The sequence below is a fragment of the Carettochelys insculpta genome, chromosome 20 (assembly GCF_033958435.1).
Source record: "Carettochelys insculpta isolate YL-2023 chromosome 20, ASM3395843v1, whole genome shotgun sequence".
NCBI lineage: Eukaryota > Metazoa > Chordata > Testudines > Carettochelyidae > Carettochelys > Carettochelys insculpta.
In genome coordinates, this window is record NC_134156.1 from 19,945,453 (window position 1) to 19,963,781 (window position 18,329).

General features: G+C 38.3%; 1 protein-coding gene across 3 annotated transcripts in view; it reads left to right on the forward strand.

Annotated features, from left to right (window-relative positions):
• CEP112 (centrosomal protein 112) overlaps nt 1-18,329 on the forward strand; it is a 401,457-nt gene that overhangs the window by 326,742 nt on the left and 56,386 nt on the right. For all 3 annotated transcript variants that reach the window (XM_075014699.1, XM_075014700.1, XM_075014701.1), the window contains 2 exons: nt 9,399-9,461; nt 14,607-14,756. In XM_075014699.1, coding sequence (XP_074870800.1) covers nt 9,399-9,461; nt 14,607-14,756 — 213 coding nt within the window. The remainder of the gene's footprint in view (nt 1-9,398; nt 9,462-14,606; nt 14,757-18,329) is intronic.

Below are 18,329 nucleotides of genomic sequence, written 5' to 3' on the forward strand. Positions count from 1 at the left end.
TTAGCACATGAATGAAAGGGACTTTTTTCTTCTGCAAATATATCTAGAAAATGCCATAGGATTTATAGATCTGCAAAAGTGGAATTAAAAGTAGACTATTAATAGGATTTGGGACATGGCAGATTGGGATTTCTGTCATTCACTTTCAGAGTTCTTGGAGACATTTGTTACTTGACTAATTACTCTGTTAACATCGTTTTGGATACTGAACAATTTTAATGGTGTTTTGGTAGCTCAAATTACATATTTGAACTGGCTCTGCTATCTTTGCTTTTACACAGACTTGCAGTTTTCCATATATTTTCTGATTGGTGGAAAGAGCACTAAAAATGAAAAGTGTATGGGTGTTGAAAATAATCCACCATACTAATTAAACAATTGTGAGAATATATGTTCCAAGGTTTGAAAGAGAAATAAAGGCTTACATTAAAAATGAGTGGAATTTGAGAGCTGATATTCTAATCTCTAAAATTTCATGGATAATGTACAGGGTGTTTTAATATATTTAATAGCAACAAAATTGCTTGAGATGATGAGTCTTAGGGTCATTTTCTCTTGACACCTGTCAAATTATGCAGTGCTGAATTTTGGTATAAAGCATAATGCTGTCAGACTCATAGAAATATTCCAGAAGGTGGAGAGTTTGTTTGTTTTTTTTTAAATAAATGGACCCAATTTACATTAGCTCTTTGATGTTAAATTCTTTGCTGCACATCAGAGAACAGTTGCTTCTTCCCTGAAGCAAGTGTTCTTTTTCTCTCACCCTTCCTCCCTTTCCCCACCTCTTTTTATCCCTTGTTTTAAGTTTGCTTATACCTCTGCCAAGCTAATTAGTGAGCAGCAATTTACATGTGATCATTATTTGGTTAGTTTTTAAACAGTGATTAGTTTTTAGCTGGTTTCCTAACTTACTTGATTAAACCTACTTCTCTATCAATGCATTGGGGATACACATGCATGAGCCCACACGCACCATCCTCTAGGCCGTGTCTACACTAGCCCAAATCTTTGAAATGGCCATTTCAAAGATTACTAATGAGGTGCTGAAATACATATTCAGCACCTCATTAGCATGCCGGTGGCCACAGCTCTTCGAAATTGCCGCTTTTCACTGCCGCGCATCTCATCCAGACAGGATGGATACATCTACATTAGGAACTGATTTTGATGTTAACTTTGAAGTTAGGCACTACATCAAACTAGCCAGCAGAGAGTCTACACACATTTTCCCTTCCTTCGAATAGTCACAGAGAGAGAGCTGGGTTAGACTGTATTCTAGGAAACCAACGACTCCATGATAGGCCCAAAAAACCAATAACAGAACACCACTGGTCATTTCTTACAGCCCCAGCTCAAACCACTGCAACACATCATTAAAGACCTACAACGTATCCTTAGTTGGGATGTCACACTCCAGAAGGCCGTAGGTGACAGGCCTGTTCTCTCCTATAGACAGCCTCCCAACCTTACAGGATTCTCACCAGCAACCACAGGCTATACCACAATAATACCAATCCTGGAACTTTTCCTTGGTACAAGCCCCATTGCCAACTTTGTCCACATATCTATTCTGGAGATACCATTACTGGACCTAACCATGTTATTCACAGAATCATGGGCACGTTCTCCTGTTCCTCAGTTGACATCATATATGCCATCATGTGCCAACAATGCCCACACACCATGTATATAAGACAGACTGTAAGCACTCTTTGACAAAGAATGAATGGACATACAACAGACATCGAAAAACTCTTAACTCACAAACCTGTCAGTAAGCACTTTGATGGAGTCGTTCATTCTGTTAATGACCTGAAAGTCTGTGTTTTACTGAAAAGGAACATTAACTATTGTTTACAGAGAGAGTGCTCAGAACTCTTATTTATATTCAAATTCGACACATTACTACATGGTTTGAACTGGGACAGCAATTACCTGGCCCATTATAAGGACTCAGTTACATACTTTGTTTTATCTAACTCTTGAATTCCCCACCCCACACCCTGCTCCTGCCGCCCCTCTGCTGTTCTGATTTGCCAACCTTGATAACAATTTTTGGACCTCTGTGCTTTATATATTGAGTCTGTTCTGGTATGGCTATGATCTGAAGAAGTGGGTCTGTCCCACAAAGCTCATCACCTAATAAATTATTTTGTTAGTCTTTAAAGTGCAACTTGACTGCTTTTTTGTTTTCCCTTACTTTGAAGTTAACTTCGAAGTAGGGAGCCCAACTTTGAACTCCTTACTCTGTTCCTGGGAATGGAGTAGTGCCCTACTTGAAAGTTTAACTTGGAAGTAGGGTGTTTGTAGACGCTCAACTTCAAAGTTGCTTACTTCAAAGTTGTACTTCAAAGTAAGCAACTTCAAAGTTACTTTTATAGTGTAGACACAGCCGATGAGTTTAAGGACAAGATCATAAACTTGGATTTTCTTGCTATAATAGGCAGAAAAAAAGGGACTTAACCTTTTGCAGATAACCTGCCATATTTGGAAGCTAAAATACATATTTTGCCAGAACCAGTCCTTCTTGTTATTATCTGTCTTCTTGCTAGTACTGCTCATCAAGATATTTGTTTATAAATAGAAACTTTGACTGACATAAGTAACCATCTGTTGCTGGCTCATTCAGGAGAGTTATAATATAGTTTTATGATGTCAGAACTTGATCCAGGAAAATAATAAATTTTTCAGTGTGCTGACAGTTCCAAAATATAGCCAAAAGCTTCATTTTGGATCAAACCAAAAACCATTTTTTCCAACTGATTTGATGAATTAAAAAATGTATCAAGTCAAGTTAAAAAATTTCTTTTTGCTCCGAGATTTTGAACAAAGCAAAGGAATAGATTCATAAAATGCTGGGAACAGCCTTTTGCTAACTGGTTAAGGTGCTGTCCTAGAATTCAGGTTCAGTTTCTGCTTTTGCCTAATATGGAGAAAGGATTTGAACTTGAATCTTCCTGCATTGCACAGAATTCCCAAGCCACTGAGATGTCGGATATTCTGGTGTGAGTCTTTGTCAGTCTCTCCTGTTGAAGCTATGCCACATTTGATAAATAAATAAATAGTTGTTGGAGCAGGGACTTGGAACTGGGGTCCCCTGCATCTTAGGTGAGTGCTGTAACTATCAGACTATAGAGTCATTCTCACTTGTTGTAGTCTCCCCTTCTCACACATTCCATTTATTTGCCAAAAAGTCCACCTAATTCTAGTCAGAACTGGCCATAAGTGGCTGTATAATTTCACCAAAATGGAGCCATAGTTCCGTTAGTGATTTAGGTAGGAAGAATGGAATGATTAAAAGTTGTTTTCTCTTTACACAAAAATATCTTGCTAATGAGCAATCATGATACTGAAAAATAGATGAAAGGTTTTTTTTGCTAACGTCATATTTTCAGAATGTTTCTGGAGTATGTGTCTATAATTGGTTGGTATCTTTATATTCCTTTATTTTTAATAGTACAGGTTGAATCTCTCTTATCTGGCACCCTTGAGATCTGATCTGAGCCAGATAAGAGAATTTTCCAAATGCAGGAAAGTCATCTTCCGCTAGCCCACAGCCCCCTAGATTGTTCCTCACTGACCGCAGGTCCTAGCAGCTGCATCCCAGCTTCTGGCTGCCCCTGAGTCATAGCAGCCACTGACTGCCCCAGCTCCTCACCACCACAGATTCCAGCAGCCGGCAGCCATTCACAGCTGCCAGCCCTGGTTTCCCTCCACCCGCGAGTCCCATCAGCCAGCATCTGACAACAAGCACAGGCTGCTGGGACTCACAGGTGGCGGGGAGTCCAGCCTCGCAGCTGACAACAGGCACAGGCTACCAGGACCTATGGGCTGCCAGACAAGGGATGTTGCAGGTTACCAGAATTCTAGTTAAGGGTGGTAGATCCTGTACTGTTGTATTCCATGAAAAGAAGAAAATAAAATTCAGTCCTCATTAAAATAGAATCGTTTTTCAGACATTGTATAACATAGGCTGTGGGTATAATACAAGTAAACTGTACTCAGTGTTCCACTTTTACTTACCATCTGTAGTTTGGATATAAACAAGAGGGATTATAGATGTATGAAAACTTGCTACAAAACTGCATCAGAGGGGTAGCTGAGTCAGTCTGTATCTTCCAAAACAACAAGAAATCCTGTGGCACCTTGCAGACTAATCGTGGGTCTGCCCACAAAACCTTATGCTCCAAAATATCTGTTAGTCTATAAGGTGCCACAGGACTTCTTGTTTACAAAACTGTAGTTGCTTTTTAAAGCTGAACAACTAAACAATGAGGCCATAAAATATTTTGTTTTAGTGCTAAAGAGTCTACTCTGTAATGGAAACTAACTGCATATAACATGTTCATAGTAAAGTAAATAGTAACCAAAGTTTGTCTTCAAACATGTGAGACTAAACAAAAACTGCCATGACTTATTGTATTTAAACCTTCTTACTACAAAAATGCATATCCTAGCTGATGTTTCAGGCAGATGTGAATTAGAAAAGTTACAAAGCACATGAAAACCTAGGTTTTAGGACCATTAACTGTATTGGCACTGCTGCCCATTGCTATGAAGTCAGACATTAATGAATACTGTCTGACCTTCCAAAGGGTTGCTATCAGTTACATTCCTTTTCATCATTGCTTCTGAAATATGTGTAACCTGCAAGTGAGGAAGTATGTTAAAAGTGATACAGAAGCAGCTTATGTTTCATATAGTACATGATAGAATTGGCCTGTTATGACAAGTATCAGTTGACAGTTGCATACACTTTTGTAATATGAAAACGGATGCTTGTGTTCACTGTGCCACTTTTAGTCTCTTTGTCAAGATAAGTTTAAATTAAATCCTAAACAATATTCTCTCCTCATAGTTATATTCAAGAGCTTCGTAGTAAAATACTTCCCCTGCACAAAGCCTGAGTAAAAGCACTTTTGCATAGCTGTGATCTATGTGTTTTCAAGGGGTAGATTTCCCTTCACAGGCTGCAAAGCAAGAGCCCATAGTCAAAGATCTCAAATGAGTTTGGGCCTTGATTCTGTGCAAAATGGAGGTGTGTCATCTGAGTCTGGAGCAGCATAAGATCATGCAAGTGGTAACCAGTGTGTGAGCATGAGTTGGAAAAAAAGTCAGATTAACGACTATGATATTATTTGCAGAAGTTGCATATTATGTAGCACCAGCTGCTTGTCCAGGGTTGCAATAACGTCAATCCTGTACAATAAGATAGAACTACATTTAAAAGTTGAAGCCTACACTTTGAAGTATCCACTCATTCGAGGGTCCTTGATTTTTAGGTGTTCAACTTGAGAAACATAGACTCTGATATTCATGTGTGCTGAGTACTCAACGTTTCTACTGATTTCAGTGAGAGCTCTGAGTGCTCAGCATCTCAGAAAGCTTAGGCTGGGAACATGTGTATAAAAATTAGGGGCGGATTGACGAATTAGAAGAAAAGCAGTAAATGAGTAGATGAGCTGTTAAGGGCTGGTTTGTGCTGCAGATTTCGTTGTCTTAAAGATGTACTTTTTAGTTTTTAAAAAATTAACTACACCAGTTAAATTTAAATCAGATCACTATAAAGAGCATATAGGGGTTTGAGTTCTTTTTGAAGTTTCTTTTTCAGATCTTTTTAGTCATGGTCAAACTGGCTGCCCCAGTTTGGTTCAATGTGAACTAACAACTTTTAATATTAACAGAGAGGTAGCCATGTTAGTCTGTACTCCAACAAAACAAAGCAGCAGAAATGTAGCACTTTAAAGACTAACAAAATGATTTATTTGGTGATGAGCTTTCGTGGGATAGACTCACTTCATCTGATGAAGTGAGTCTATCCCACGAAAGCTCATCACCAAATAAATCATTTTGTTAGTCTTTAAAATTTTCAGTTTCGCACATACAGAATGGGCAGAGACTGTCTAGGAATCACTACAGCAGAAAGGGATCTAGGGGTTATAGTGGACCAGAAGCTAAATATGAGTCGTCAGTGCGATGCTACTGCAAAAAAAGCAAACATGATTCTTGGATACATTAACAGGTGTGTTGTGAACTAGACACGAGAAATCATTCTTCTGCTCTACTCTGCACAGGTTAAGCCTCAGCTGGAGTATTGTGTCCAGTTCTGGGCACCGCAGTTCAGGAAAGATGTGGAGAAATTAGAGAGGGTCCAGAAAAGAGCAACAAGAGTGATTAAAGGTCTAGAGAATATGACCTGTGAAGAAAGGCTGAAAGAATTGGGCTTGTTCAGTTTGGAAAAGAGAAGATTGAGGGGAGACATGATAGCAGTTTTCAGGTATCTAAAAGGGTGCTAAAAGGAAGAGGGAGAAAACTTGTTCTTCTTGGCCTCTGAGGATAGAACAAGAGGCAATGGGCTTAAACTGCAGCAAGGGAGGTTTAGGTGGGACATTAGGAAAAAGTTCCTAACTGTCAGGGCGGTCAAATAGTGGAATAAATTGCCAAGGGAGGTTGTGGAATCTCCATCGCTGGAGATATTTAAGAACAGGTTAGATAGATGTCTATCAGGGATGTTTTAGACAGTACTTGGTCCTACCATTGGGGCAGGGGGCTGGATTCGATGGCCTCTCAAGGTCCCTTCCAGTTCTAGTATTCTATGATTTTAATATGGTTGGGAAGGTTAGGGGGTGTGTCTGTTAAGATTTTTTTCTTAGGGTTCAAGAGATTATGAAGTTGACTATATGAAAGATGAAATTCTTCAGTCTCCAGCTGATTAAGTATGCATACAACAGTAATGTGATACTCTTTGCACTATCTGGCTAACACATCTCTTTCACTGCACACCCATTCATATAGATAGATAGGAAGTAAACTGTTTCATATCTGGCAGTCAGGGGATCCAGAGGTTGCCGGATATTCAGATACCCTAGATAATAGAGAGGTATGCCTAGCAATGCATAACACTAAAGAAAAACAAGATTAGATATTAAGAAACAAACAAAAATGCATTCAGAGTACTTTATTTACCAACAACAGTAGTATTATGCACTATAAACTTATGCTGTATTTGCTGCATTCATTTGTATTTATTTCACTATACTTATGGAAAATGTAACGAAGAGTTACTCATGGTTAACATGCCAGGTAGTTGAGAGTTCTGGATAATAGAATGCCGGTTATGAAAGAGTTTACTCTGTGGGTGGGTGGGTTTGTGTTAACACTTTTTTGCTCACAAAGATTTTAATGTAGATAAATCTTGCTGTGAGTAAAAAGTAACGATCAAATTTTTTTAGTTTGTTCTTAAGATAAACAGCTATTTAGAACAATTTTATGATGTACAATAGTGGTATTTTGGAAGTAAAAGTGTTAAATATAGAAAAGCATATATTGGAGCAAACTGCATGATGGATGCTACCACACAACTAATTTATCGGTATTAGATAAACAGATTTTTCTTAAATATGAAGCTTGCATAGAACAGGAATAATTAATTAATCTGTTATTTCAGAATCTTTGCTTCATTTCTGGAATATAGTATTTAGAGAAATTAGTTGAATCTTAGGCTAGTGCATCCACTGAAGATACACATAAGTTCTACAGTTAAATAACATTCTCATCACTGTTGGACTTAAAAATTGTACTCATGCACTAGAATGTTGTTTCAGTGGGCCTTTAGAGCAGTGGTATTTCTCACCATGCAGTAACTAAATATGGAAATATTTATGTGTCTTACAAATTTACACTAGTTAGTTCTAAAGAAATGTGAGTTTAAAAATGGAATACTTTGGTGAAATATAGATTTTTAAATGATCAGAATGTATTGTATATTAGAAATTGTGCATGTAAGGTGACTGTAAAAGTTTTTATACTCCACTAGAATGTCTGGTTGATATTTTTCGTACTATTTAAGTGGTTCTGATTTTGTAAGCCTTGTAGACATGCACATGTCTGCCCTGTTAAGCATGTGCAGTCACACTGAAGTAAATCAGACTGTTCATTTGAGTGAAGATATGTGCATAACATTTGCAAGATTTGGAGCCTTAAATCCCAAGTTTGCAACTTGCTTCGTACAGGGTCCTTATGCCCTGTTGGCTTCAGCAGTTCTCCACACTGACACTTGGGTCGACCTGCATGGAGCCAAGTGCTGCATCAAGGTCTTGTGATGGGATTTTGTCCTCTCTAGTGTTGCGAACAAAGCTTTTTGCATAAGATTAGGCTGACTTTGAAAAGCTGCGCGCACCAGACTGGCTTCTAAACTCAACTTTCAGAGGACTCTTTTACTGAAATACATACAGGTTGAACCTCTCTAGTTCAGCATCCTCGGTACCTGACCCGAACAAGAGAATTTGCCGGACCACAGGAGGTCAAGATTGTCTGACAGCATTACCAGCACTTCCACTACTTATGGACTCTTAGAAGACATTTGGGGGTAAATTAGAGCTAAATAACAGCACAGAACACTGAGAACCAGGACTGGTGACTGTAAACAAACCTTATGGGACTATGGGAAACAGCAACACGCATGATAAGTGGTTGTACAGCTAACTAAAATCATGCCGAATGATAGATGTTGCCAGACAAGAGAGTGCCAGACAGACTAGAGAGGTTCAACGTGTATTTGTCTCAGGCATTTAACCTCAAATGTTAGAAAGAAGAATATTAACGGGATGTTTGAGGAAACATTTTGAAACTGGTCTATTGAATATAGTACAGCAATGATTTTTTTAAAACTCCATCCCATTTCTGAATTATTTGCTTAGTTTGGATGAAAACTAATCGTGAATTTAAGAAACGTGGATTTTTTTCATTAGATGACAGCTATACCTGCTTTGCAATTACCTGTGATACCAGAGCAACAAAGTGGCCTTGTTTCCAATTTTGTTTTATTCTTTCTTTTTGAGATATGAAAGATAGGCTAGGAGGAGGAAAGAGCTGTATGTCGAAGAGGGCCCAAATGGTTTTGATACATCTTTGCAGTTTAATAGCAGTGGGCTTTAAAAAGAAGGAATGAAAGATTTGACAAAAGGAGCCTGCAGACATCAGCTGGCTCATAAAATCATATAATACATGTCACACTGAACCCCTCACAGCCTACATTGGAACTTGTGGCTTTTTTCTTCCCTTTTTTCCTCTCACAGAGATGAAGTCATCCCGATAAACTTCCCTCTCTCTCTCCCCCCTCCTTTTTATCCGTAGAGGCCTTTATGTTTTTCTAATAATTGGCAGCAGAGGTACAATTTTTCTCCTCTTTTAAGTGATGAATAGTTGGCCCTAGATCAAAGACAAGCCCTTGTGGTTTTCTGGCTGCCACAAAAGGGCGTTGGAATTGGCACAGATCCCAGCTGCTTAGTGATAGGCATGTAGATGAGGTGCCAAACGTAGGGGTCAGTGGCAAAGTGTCTGTACACGTTCTTCATCTGAGCTAATCTGGTTTCCTTTTGTGTGTGTGTTTATTTCAGGCCAACAGCAGGTTGAAGCAGATTGAAAAGGAATACAGTCAGAAGTTGGCCAAATCTTCACAGGTAGGCAACATGAAAACAAAAACCTCACATGAGTAAACTTGACTTGGAAATACAAAATAAAAAATGGATTTAAATGTATTCTGGAACTTTTATTTTTCTTACGTCCAAAACTCCTTGCTACTCTCCCAAACTCAAATATAGATTGCCTTTCCCAAATTTTATTACTCTAAAAATAACCAGAAAATTAAATGGTTCAATAAGCCCTTTTTATAAAGCCTGCTGTTTCTTAGCTATTGGGAGTCAGATACTACAGAGAGCATGAGCACCACTGACACACACTGATGGTTAATGAGAGCAGAGGCAAAATTATCCCTGTGTGCATGCATCTTGTAAAAACAGCAAAGGTTGCTTTCATAACCATAAGCATATACAGTATTACGAGGAGGCTCTTGGCCATGTACCCGATGACAGGTTGTGAGCCCAACTCTGCAGTTTTGATATTCTCCGTATGGCTTTAATCAATCCAGTAATTTTGCTGAATGCTGACACAGCCTTTAAACAGCCCAAAACATTTTACAAGAATTCTAGATTTCATTATAAAATAAAAGCTAGCTGTTTTTTTCTTAATTGAGGGAAGGGCTTTTTCATTAATATAAAAAAATGTTTTTGGATGACGCTTGATACAAGAACTCTATATTCAATTTACCCTTAAAGCTAAAGGCGAATGAAAAGTGACTCTTTATGATTACTTTTGAGTACTTTGAGCTTTCATTTTAACTTGCATGTGGCATTAAATGTGGGCTACATCTACTTTGCAAACTTCTGTTGGACCAGATATATTGATCCTGGACTGGAGGGGAGAAAATGTGAAGAGGTGTGATCCCTGATGGATGCAGCTAGTCCAGGAAAATACTCTATTGTAGATGCAGTTACACTAGTAAAACTGAGCTTTTACTATCAAAACAAAAAGCAGTCAAGTAGCACTTTAAAGACTAGCAAAATAGTTTATTAGGTGAGCTTTCGTGGGACAGACCCACTTCTTCAGACCGTAGCCAGATTAGAACAGCTATGGTCTGGCTATGGTCTGAAGAAGTGGGTCTGTCCCATGAAAGCTCACCTAATAAACTATTTTGCTAGTCTTTAAAGTTCTACTTGACTGCTTTTTGTTTTGATAGTGTATAGACTAGCACGGCTTCCTCTCTGTTACTATTGAGCTTTTACTAGTATAACTTCCTTTGCTTGGGGGAGGTGGGAAGGGGGAGTGGTAGAGTAAGCTATACCAGTAAAACACACTTTCCATGTACGAGCTGGGCCAACACTAGGAAGACCAGTATAGTATATTGGTACAACATACCAGTAAAATGCTGCTAGTGCATGGGTTTAGACAATGTTAGAATATGTAGATGTAGCTGAAGGTTATACTTTTAATGGTGCAAAAGCTACCATGAGGGCTTGATGTAATCATCATTCTTCTCCGAGAAGCAAAAGTCTCCTAACCGCAAATGAAGTCTTGAGCAGTGTTGCAAAGGTTGATTCTCAGCAAAAGTAATGTTGGTCAATTATTCCCTTAGTACTAACATATATATAAGGAGTGTTTCAAGGGCCCATATACTTGGCAACAACATGAATTTACAAATCTGTTTTCCATTTAAGCCAGAAACACTTTGCAATTATTAGTAATTATGAGTCTGTCTTACTACTTTCAGAGGCCTTTATTTTCAAAGGAACATATCCAAAAACTGTGGACATACTTACTGTGGTGGACATTGTAGGACTCTGTCTGCTGCACTAAAACTTAGGGCACTGTATATCATCAAAAAACTTTGTAAGTACATTTTACATAATTACGCAGACCCAATTATGGGGGCAGCAAAGGGGACAGCTGGTGATTCAAAAAAGCCCAGTACTTCTGCCTGCCACTGCCACTACTATAGTAGAGGCAACAGTTGAAGTCCCAGGCCCTTTAAATTGCTGCTGGAGTGCCATGCAGCACACTCCATGGCCACAGGTGGCATGGTCCAGGTGATTCTGAGGGCTAGCAGGGTGTGGAGGAGGAGCAACCCAGGTAGCTGTGAGGGCTGGCTGCCCCCAGCCCTGCCCCTTCTACCTGAAGCTCTTCCCCTTCTAGCAGCATGAAGACCCCACCAGCCATGGGCCCAGTCATTCTGTCAGCTACTCTGTAGTTATGTATGGGTGAATAATATACATTGCTAACATAATCTAAATGCATATTTTCTGTGCTTGCATTTGCATGAAAGTGTAATGGCTGATTAGGACACCAACTTTAAAAACTTTCTTGAGAGCCTTTTTATAAAATCCTCATGCATTTGTTATATCCACATGAAGAGAAATAAAAAGAAAACAAACCTCAAAAATAGATTGATATAATCCAGGAAGTTCAACACAAAGAATTTTAGGCTTGAGGTTGAAGTCCCATTAGCTGCTAACTATAATATGCCCTGCTTTGTCTGTGGTAGGTGGGAAGTACCTAACCTGTTCCGAATATAAAAAAGGTATAAACATCAAGGAGGAAGAGAAATAGCTTAGATTGTTACTAAAAAAGTATACCAGTACTATGGAATTAAAGCAGTGAAACTAATGTAATGAGAACTTTAACTGATGATTGGACAAACTTTATAGTAATAAAACGTATTATACTATGGAAATAGGCTTCCAAGAGAAGTGGTTTGAGATTCAGTTAACAAAACTGGTCCTTGCATTAAAAATATACTCTAAGCAGTGTCTTTATTTACAGGGGGATGGACTAGATGACCTAATCAGTCATTTGCATTTCTACTTTTAGTGACTCTTTAAAACCTCCTTACAACAGTTATCAAACAGTGGGTGGTTTTACAGACCATACTTTGTATGTTACAGTTATTTTGCACAGTGGATGAGTTAAAATGGAGTTTCATTATGAATTTCTTTATTTTTGTGAAATTGAATCAGATATTTAATGTTGGAATATATAAATATATATATTTCATAGCTTAACATTAATGACAAACTATTTGTAACTTTCAGTGTAGTTATATAGCTGACAGTATCAGCCTAATCTTACTCTCAGTGGCCTCTTGGAATGATTCCCTTTTAACACCCACACATAAAAGATATTCCAGGAAGTTTTCTTTGAAGTTTATATAAAATAAACAATTAGATTTTTTTTTCTGGGAATTACTGCCCAAAGAAGTTGCTAGTCCGTCAGTTTGTGTCAAGATTTTCTTAAAGTGTTTTTAAAATATTTATGTATGTCCAGGTTCTTAACCCATTAATCTTCTAATACAGGAAGTCTATCCAGTAGGTCAGTGGTTTCCTCTCCTACTGCTGTATTTTAAGCAACTTATTATTTTTTGTTACCCCAAAGAAAATGGACAAAATTCAGCAGCTACATAGTGAAATAACTACCCATTGGTTATAAAAGGCAAACTAATGTACCTTATGCAGACTGGTATTTTGTCATATGGGTGCCACTGATGTTTGTTACCATCCTCTTCTACTTCCGTTTTACATACTCAGTAAATATCACATTGGTGCAAGATTTTTGACTCAAGACTAGCATTTATATGTCTGACAAATTCAGCCTTCAGACTTTTATTGGAGTTACATCTGCTCAAATTAGCCGAACATTTGTGCCCATTGATTATACTGATAGAAAACAATGCCTCCATGTTAAATATAGAAGTGAACATTTCTAACGGAATGGATGAGAAGTTCTTATGTAGGCTCTTATACTGCTGCATTTGATTGGTCAATTATAATATTTTTAAAATATTTTTAAAGAAAATTTCCCTGTTAATGCAGAAGTCTCATTATACCCAAACACTATTAATTTTCCACATAATGGAGAACTTTTTCAATCATTTATCATTCTTGATATTGCCTTTCTCTTAATTTACATTTATATTTTGCAAAAACTACTGATATTTACACCCCATAATGTTTCCTGCTCACGGAGCTGCAGGACTCAGAGATTCCTCACAGTGCTTACAGATACCCTAGCCCTTATGTTTTTACACACAATTAATTTGTTCCTTAAAAATGATCAGTAGAAACTTTCTTTTATTCATGACTAGTATAGGATTTTGTGGTATATGAAAGCATTAAGTCTAATCAATATGTTAGTTTTAAAAATTACTTCCCTTCTCCTCTTCACATTATTCCAAATGTTTTATTTTTAAAAATATTGTATAACATTATTTATAATCATATTAGATATACATCTGAAACATCCAATTTTTCCCCTAAATACATTTTACATTACAGCCCTAAAATAGTCATGTCTCTTTGCAATCTGGGGGCCCAGTCCTGCAAATAATGAAGTATGTGTGAGTAGTACAGTTGTTGTCACTGGGGTATTCATATATTTAAGTGTTTCCAGGATTGGACTCTGTAGTCCTAATAGAGCAACTTAATTTTAATCACATCAGTAGTTAGATTGATGTCAACAGAACTACTCACAGGCTTAAGGTTAAGCATATGCTTAAGTGTTTTGCTGGACCAGGACACTTGTGTCTGAGCATAGCATGTATGCCCAGGAGGTGTAATTTAATATAGCTTTCTGCAGTGATCAAAAAAAGTAAAACAACTAGATTTCGGATAGTCAATGAATAATTGGTGTTACATGTAAAAAGTCAAGGGCATTGAATAGATCTCAAATTTATTGTTAAAAAGGGCATTCTTCTTGATGACACGGGTGATGACACGGGAATGTCTTGTGTCATTTAATATTTCAATTAAGTATGTGAAGCACAACTTTTTCTTACCTATAGTATCAAACTATGGTGTATCTTTTAAACAGACGAAGAGCTATTACCATGTTTATTGCAGTGTTCTTTGATCGTTACAGTGCAGGAAGTTCTCAAAGCTTACTAAAAACAATCCCAACGAGTCATTTCAGCAAAGTGGAAAACTGGAAACTTGGTATATATTTGAGATCACAGATGTGCTTTGTCCTGAGGAGTAAATATGGAATGTTGTAGTGGAAAACATTTCCAATATTTTGTGTTCGGTTTCATGCCATTCACAGATTTATTATATTCCTTTTCTCTGTGTGGAATGTTGAGCTTGCCAGTGTGTAGTATGTTAATTTAAAATATTTAGATTGCACAGTGGATTTTGCCAAATCCAAACTTGTGTCAAGTATAGATATGTGCAAAATACATACCTCTCAATGAAGAAGTTTTTAGTATGCTGTTTTCTTTTTAGATCATAGCCGAACTTAAGACAACCATTTCCTCTCTGACAGAGGAGAACAGCCGGCAGCAGCTTGCCACAGAAAGGCGGCTCCAGGATGTTGTACAAAAATTTGAAGATGAGAAGCAGCAGATGATTAGAGATAATGACAGAGCAATCAAGGTAATATGAAGAGTTCAGTCACTGATGCTACTAGATGTTTTTGTGTAATTAAAATTTCTGAAATCATGGCAGTAGGCAAATGAATGCAGGTATCATTCTTGTTCGGACAGGATTCAGTAATTGCATTCACTGGACTTTGACTTTGATGTATCCAGTGACTCAGTCTAACTTTCCTGTCTAGCAGATCGTATGACAGAATAACGAGTCACTTTTTGGCAAGTACCCTGTTCTTTTTCTTGGAGGCCTAGTTTAAGATATTCTCATATAAATGCATTCATATATTTAAGCATGTTTTCAGCATAATTCTGCAGGTATTTATTAATATTGGTCCAGATCCACAGCAGTTGTAAATCAACACTGCACCAGTTATTTCAGGAGAGCTAGTCTTGGTGCCGGTGGCTCAGGATCTGGCTTACACACTCAACTTCTGAATTAAGGCCTCGATTTAGCAAAATATCCATTGACAAATTCAGCACATGCTTCAGTGGTTTGTTGAATAGGAATGGGATAAAACAGACCTTTAAATTGTATTCTTTTACACCAGTACTCTTAATTTTATTTCTGCATAGTATAAAAATAATAGTGAAATTTACATCTTTTTCTTTTCTTTTCTGAAAGCTCTGCAAACCTACCATGTTTGTATTTTCTGATACAGTGACCAATGTATTTCTGGGGGTCTTAGGACATAGCTTCATTCCTATTAACTTCAGAAAATCTTGCTTACATAAGCAGTGGTGCATTTTCCTGGTTTTTGATGCTCCAGATGGTAGGAAGTTTCTTGTTAAAGCATTGTCCCCCTTAAAATAGAGAAGAACAAATGAGTTTCTGAACCAAGCTACATTTAATCTGAGGGTCTGCACCTGAAATTCAAAAATAAACATAGCTTAAAAGGAGAAACCGCTCTCTGATGTACACTAGAATAGCGTATGCTGAAAATCCTCTCTCAGATGCTTATTTGTTTTCTTCTGAGGGTCCAATGGTTTTCTGCAAATTACACTGTTAAACTTATGGAAAGATCAAGTACTCTATTTTACCAATTTAATAAAAATTGAAGGACTGAAAATAATTGAGTAGCTACTAAATATCAAACATTAAAAATTGAATAATTGTATCACATCCTTCTTACTGTGACTCCTTTACTATGTGTGCATTTATCATGTATTTCACCTTTAATGCTCATGAGCAAAAAAATATAAAATGATAAAAGTATGCAGTGTAACCAAAGGAGCCAAAGGGGATTTCTTCATAGTGTTTCAGCTCTGGGTCCTCGGCAATTTTTGGAAGATGACACAGTGCTAACACAACCCACAAGAAAAGTTTTTAAGAAAAGTTTCCAAGTGTTAATACGCAGAGCTCTAGAGCTCTGCTTCAGCCTCATTAATATAATTTTGAAAAAAAAAATCCTTCTTTTAAATCCATTGTACTGAAGAAACCTTACCATAAAGGCAGGTGTTTGAACAGATACTTCTTATCAAGGAGAACTACTTTAAAACATACTACACTACAGGGGAAGGTCCACTTAAGCAATTTCAGCTACGTTAATTACGTAGCTAAAGAAGATGTACCTTAATTTGGGCTTCCGTGCCATCTCCACTAGGGAGCTTATTGGGAGCCTTTGCTCCAATTCACTTGCCTTACTCCTAATGAGGGGTGGGGCAGAAGTATGGCAGTCGATGGGAGCGCCCTGTAAATTCAATTTAGCACCTCTCCACTACGCATGCTAAATCAAACTCGAGAAGGTTGGAAGATCCGCTGGGGCAGGGTCGGACTTCCCTGTAGTGTAGGTGTACCTATAGAAAAGTGTACCAATCATTTAGGCGCGTTTCAGGACTATTCATAAGCTTATGGTTAAAAATGTGCTCAAGTGTTCAGAGGCATAAAGGTCCTATCCTTCAATTTGTATCTAACGCATGACGTAGTTAATTTCGGGAAATGGTTGTCTTAAAAATAAAGCCTTTGTATGTTCACCTGCATTATAATATATAGTGAGATAGAAGAACTTGACTGATAAAGAAGCATGTTATAGATGATATGAAACACCTTTTTCAGAAGACTTGACAGAATCAAGGGGAATTTGCTACAGAGAGCATTGTTGATTGAAATGAACATTTGAGGACAGACATATTGCAATCTTCTTTATCTGGCAATAGGTGACATCCCATTAGACCTTTCCGTTACTATTACTTATTAAACAAAGAACGTTCATGTCATGAGAGATTGAGTAGCTCTGAGAATTTCTTAAGTAGTCACTAGAGTGATTTCCAAATGGGGATGTCACCATATATGAACTTGTTTACTGTGATGTTGACAAAACCTTGTGTCAGAGCCACAAAATAAGACATTAAGTGAAATGGACACATTGAAAGAGAGAACATTTTTCTTCATTAAGTTTGAAGTTTTAAGTATACCTTCCCTGCAGTCTAACAAACAAAAAGGCTTTTATGCAGTGATTCTACATTTCTACTTAAAATTTAGACTCTCTGCGGATGGGATTTAGGAGGTGGGTGGAAGGGGCTGAGAGGGAGTTGTCACCTGGGATGGGGGTGGAGAGTGTAGAGGGTTTGGGTGGTGACATGGAGCTGGGGGGTTGGGGTGCAGGTCCGGGATGGGTTATGGATGCAGGACAGGATTCTGGCTTGAGAGAGGGTGATAGGAGGGAGTTCAGGGTCAGGGCGGGAGATGGGTGCAATGCCAGAGGCAGGCTGCAGCAGGCAGAAGCAGCTACTGGCCAGCAGCACTCTCAGGCAGGCTTCCCTACCTCCTGCAGACCCAGGCCACTGGCTGTCCCATGTGGCTTTCTGTGCTGGGGAGGGAGGACTTTGCACACTGCCCCTGCCACCAGCAAAATATCTCAGCTCCCATTGGCTGGTTTCCTGCCAAGAAGAACTGAGAGATTTTGCTGCAGGTGGAGGCAACAGAGAAAGCTCTCCCCTTCTGCAGGGCAGAGAGCCACAGGGGGCAGCCAGCTGCTTTGAGCTGTCCACTGTTGCAGGGAATGCTGCAGGCCTGATTAAAAGGCTTGGCAGGCTGAATGTGGCCCATGCGCCATATCCTACCTGTCCCTGCTTTAGACAATAGGATTCGAATTCAGGAGTCAAGGTTCTACTGACTTCCTGGATGATGCTTGGAAAGTTAATTAATCTCCCCTGGTCTGTTTTCCCATTTTAAACATTGGGATAGTATCTACCTTGCAAAGGTTTTTGTGAGGCTTTAGCGTGGAACTTCAGAATGTGCCTAAGGGAGTTAAATAGCTAACACTAACTGAATTTCAGTGAAGTTCGGGCACCTCATTTTTTTAGGCTACTGCTGAAATTCCAGTCTTAGCTCCTTACCTTTTGGGGAATTTTCTGGGATCCTTTTATCGAAGGTGCTTTAGAGATGCAAAAAGTTTTTCAAGGATTTGAGGGGGGTAATTCATGATTAGGTGGAGTCTCCACAACACAGGTTAACATGGGAGACCATAAATGGCGAAAAGTGGAATTGAATAAAAAACATATTCTGTTTTCCTTATAAGGGAGGACTCCTATTTTATGTAAGTTTTTGTCACTGATTCAAGGATTATTTCAAGAACTC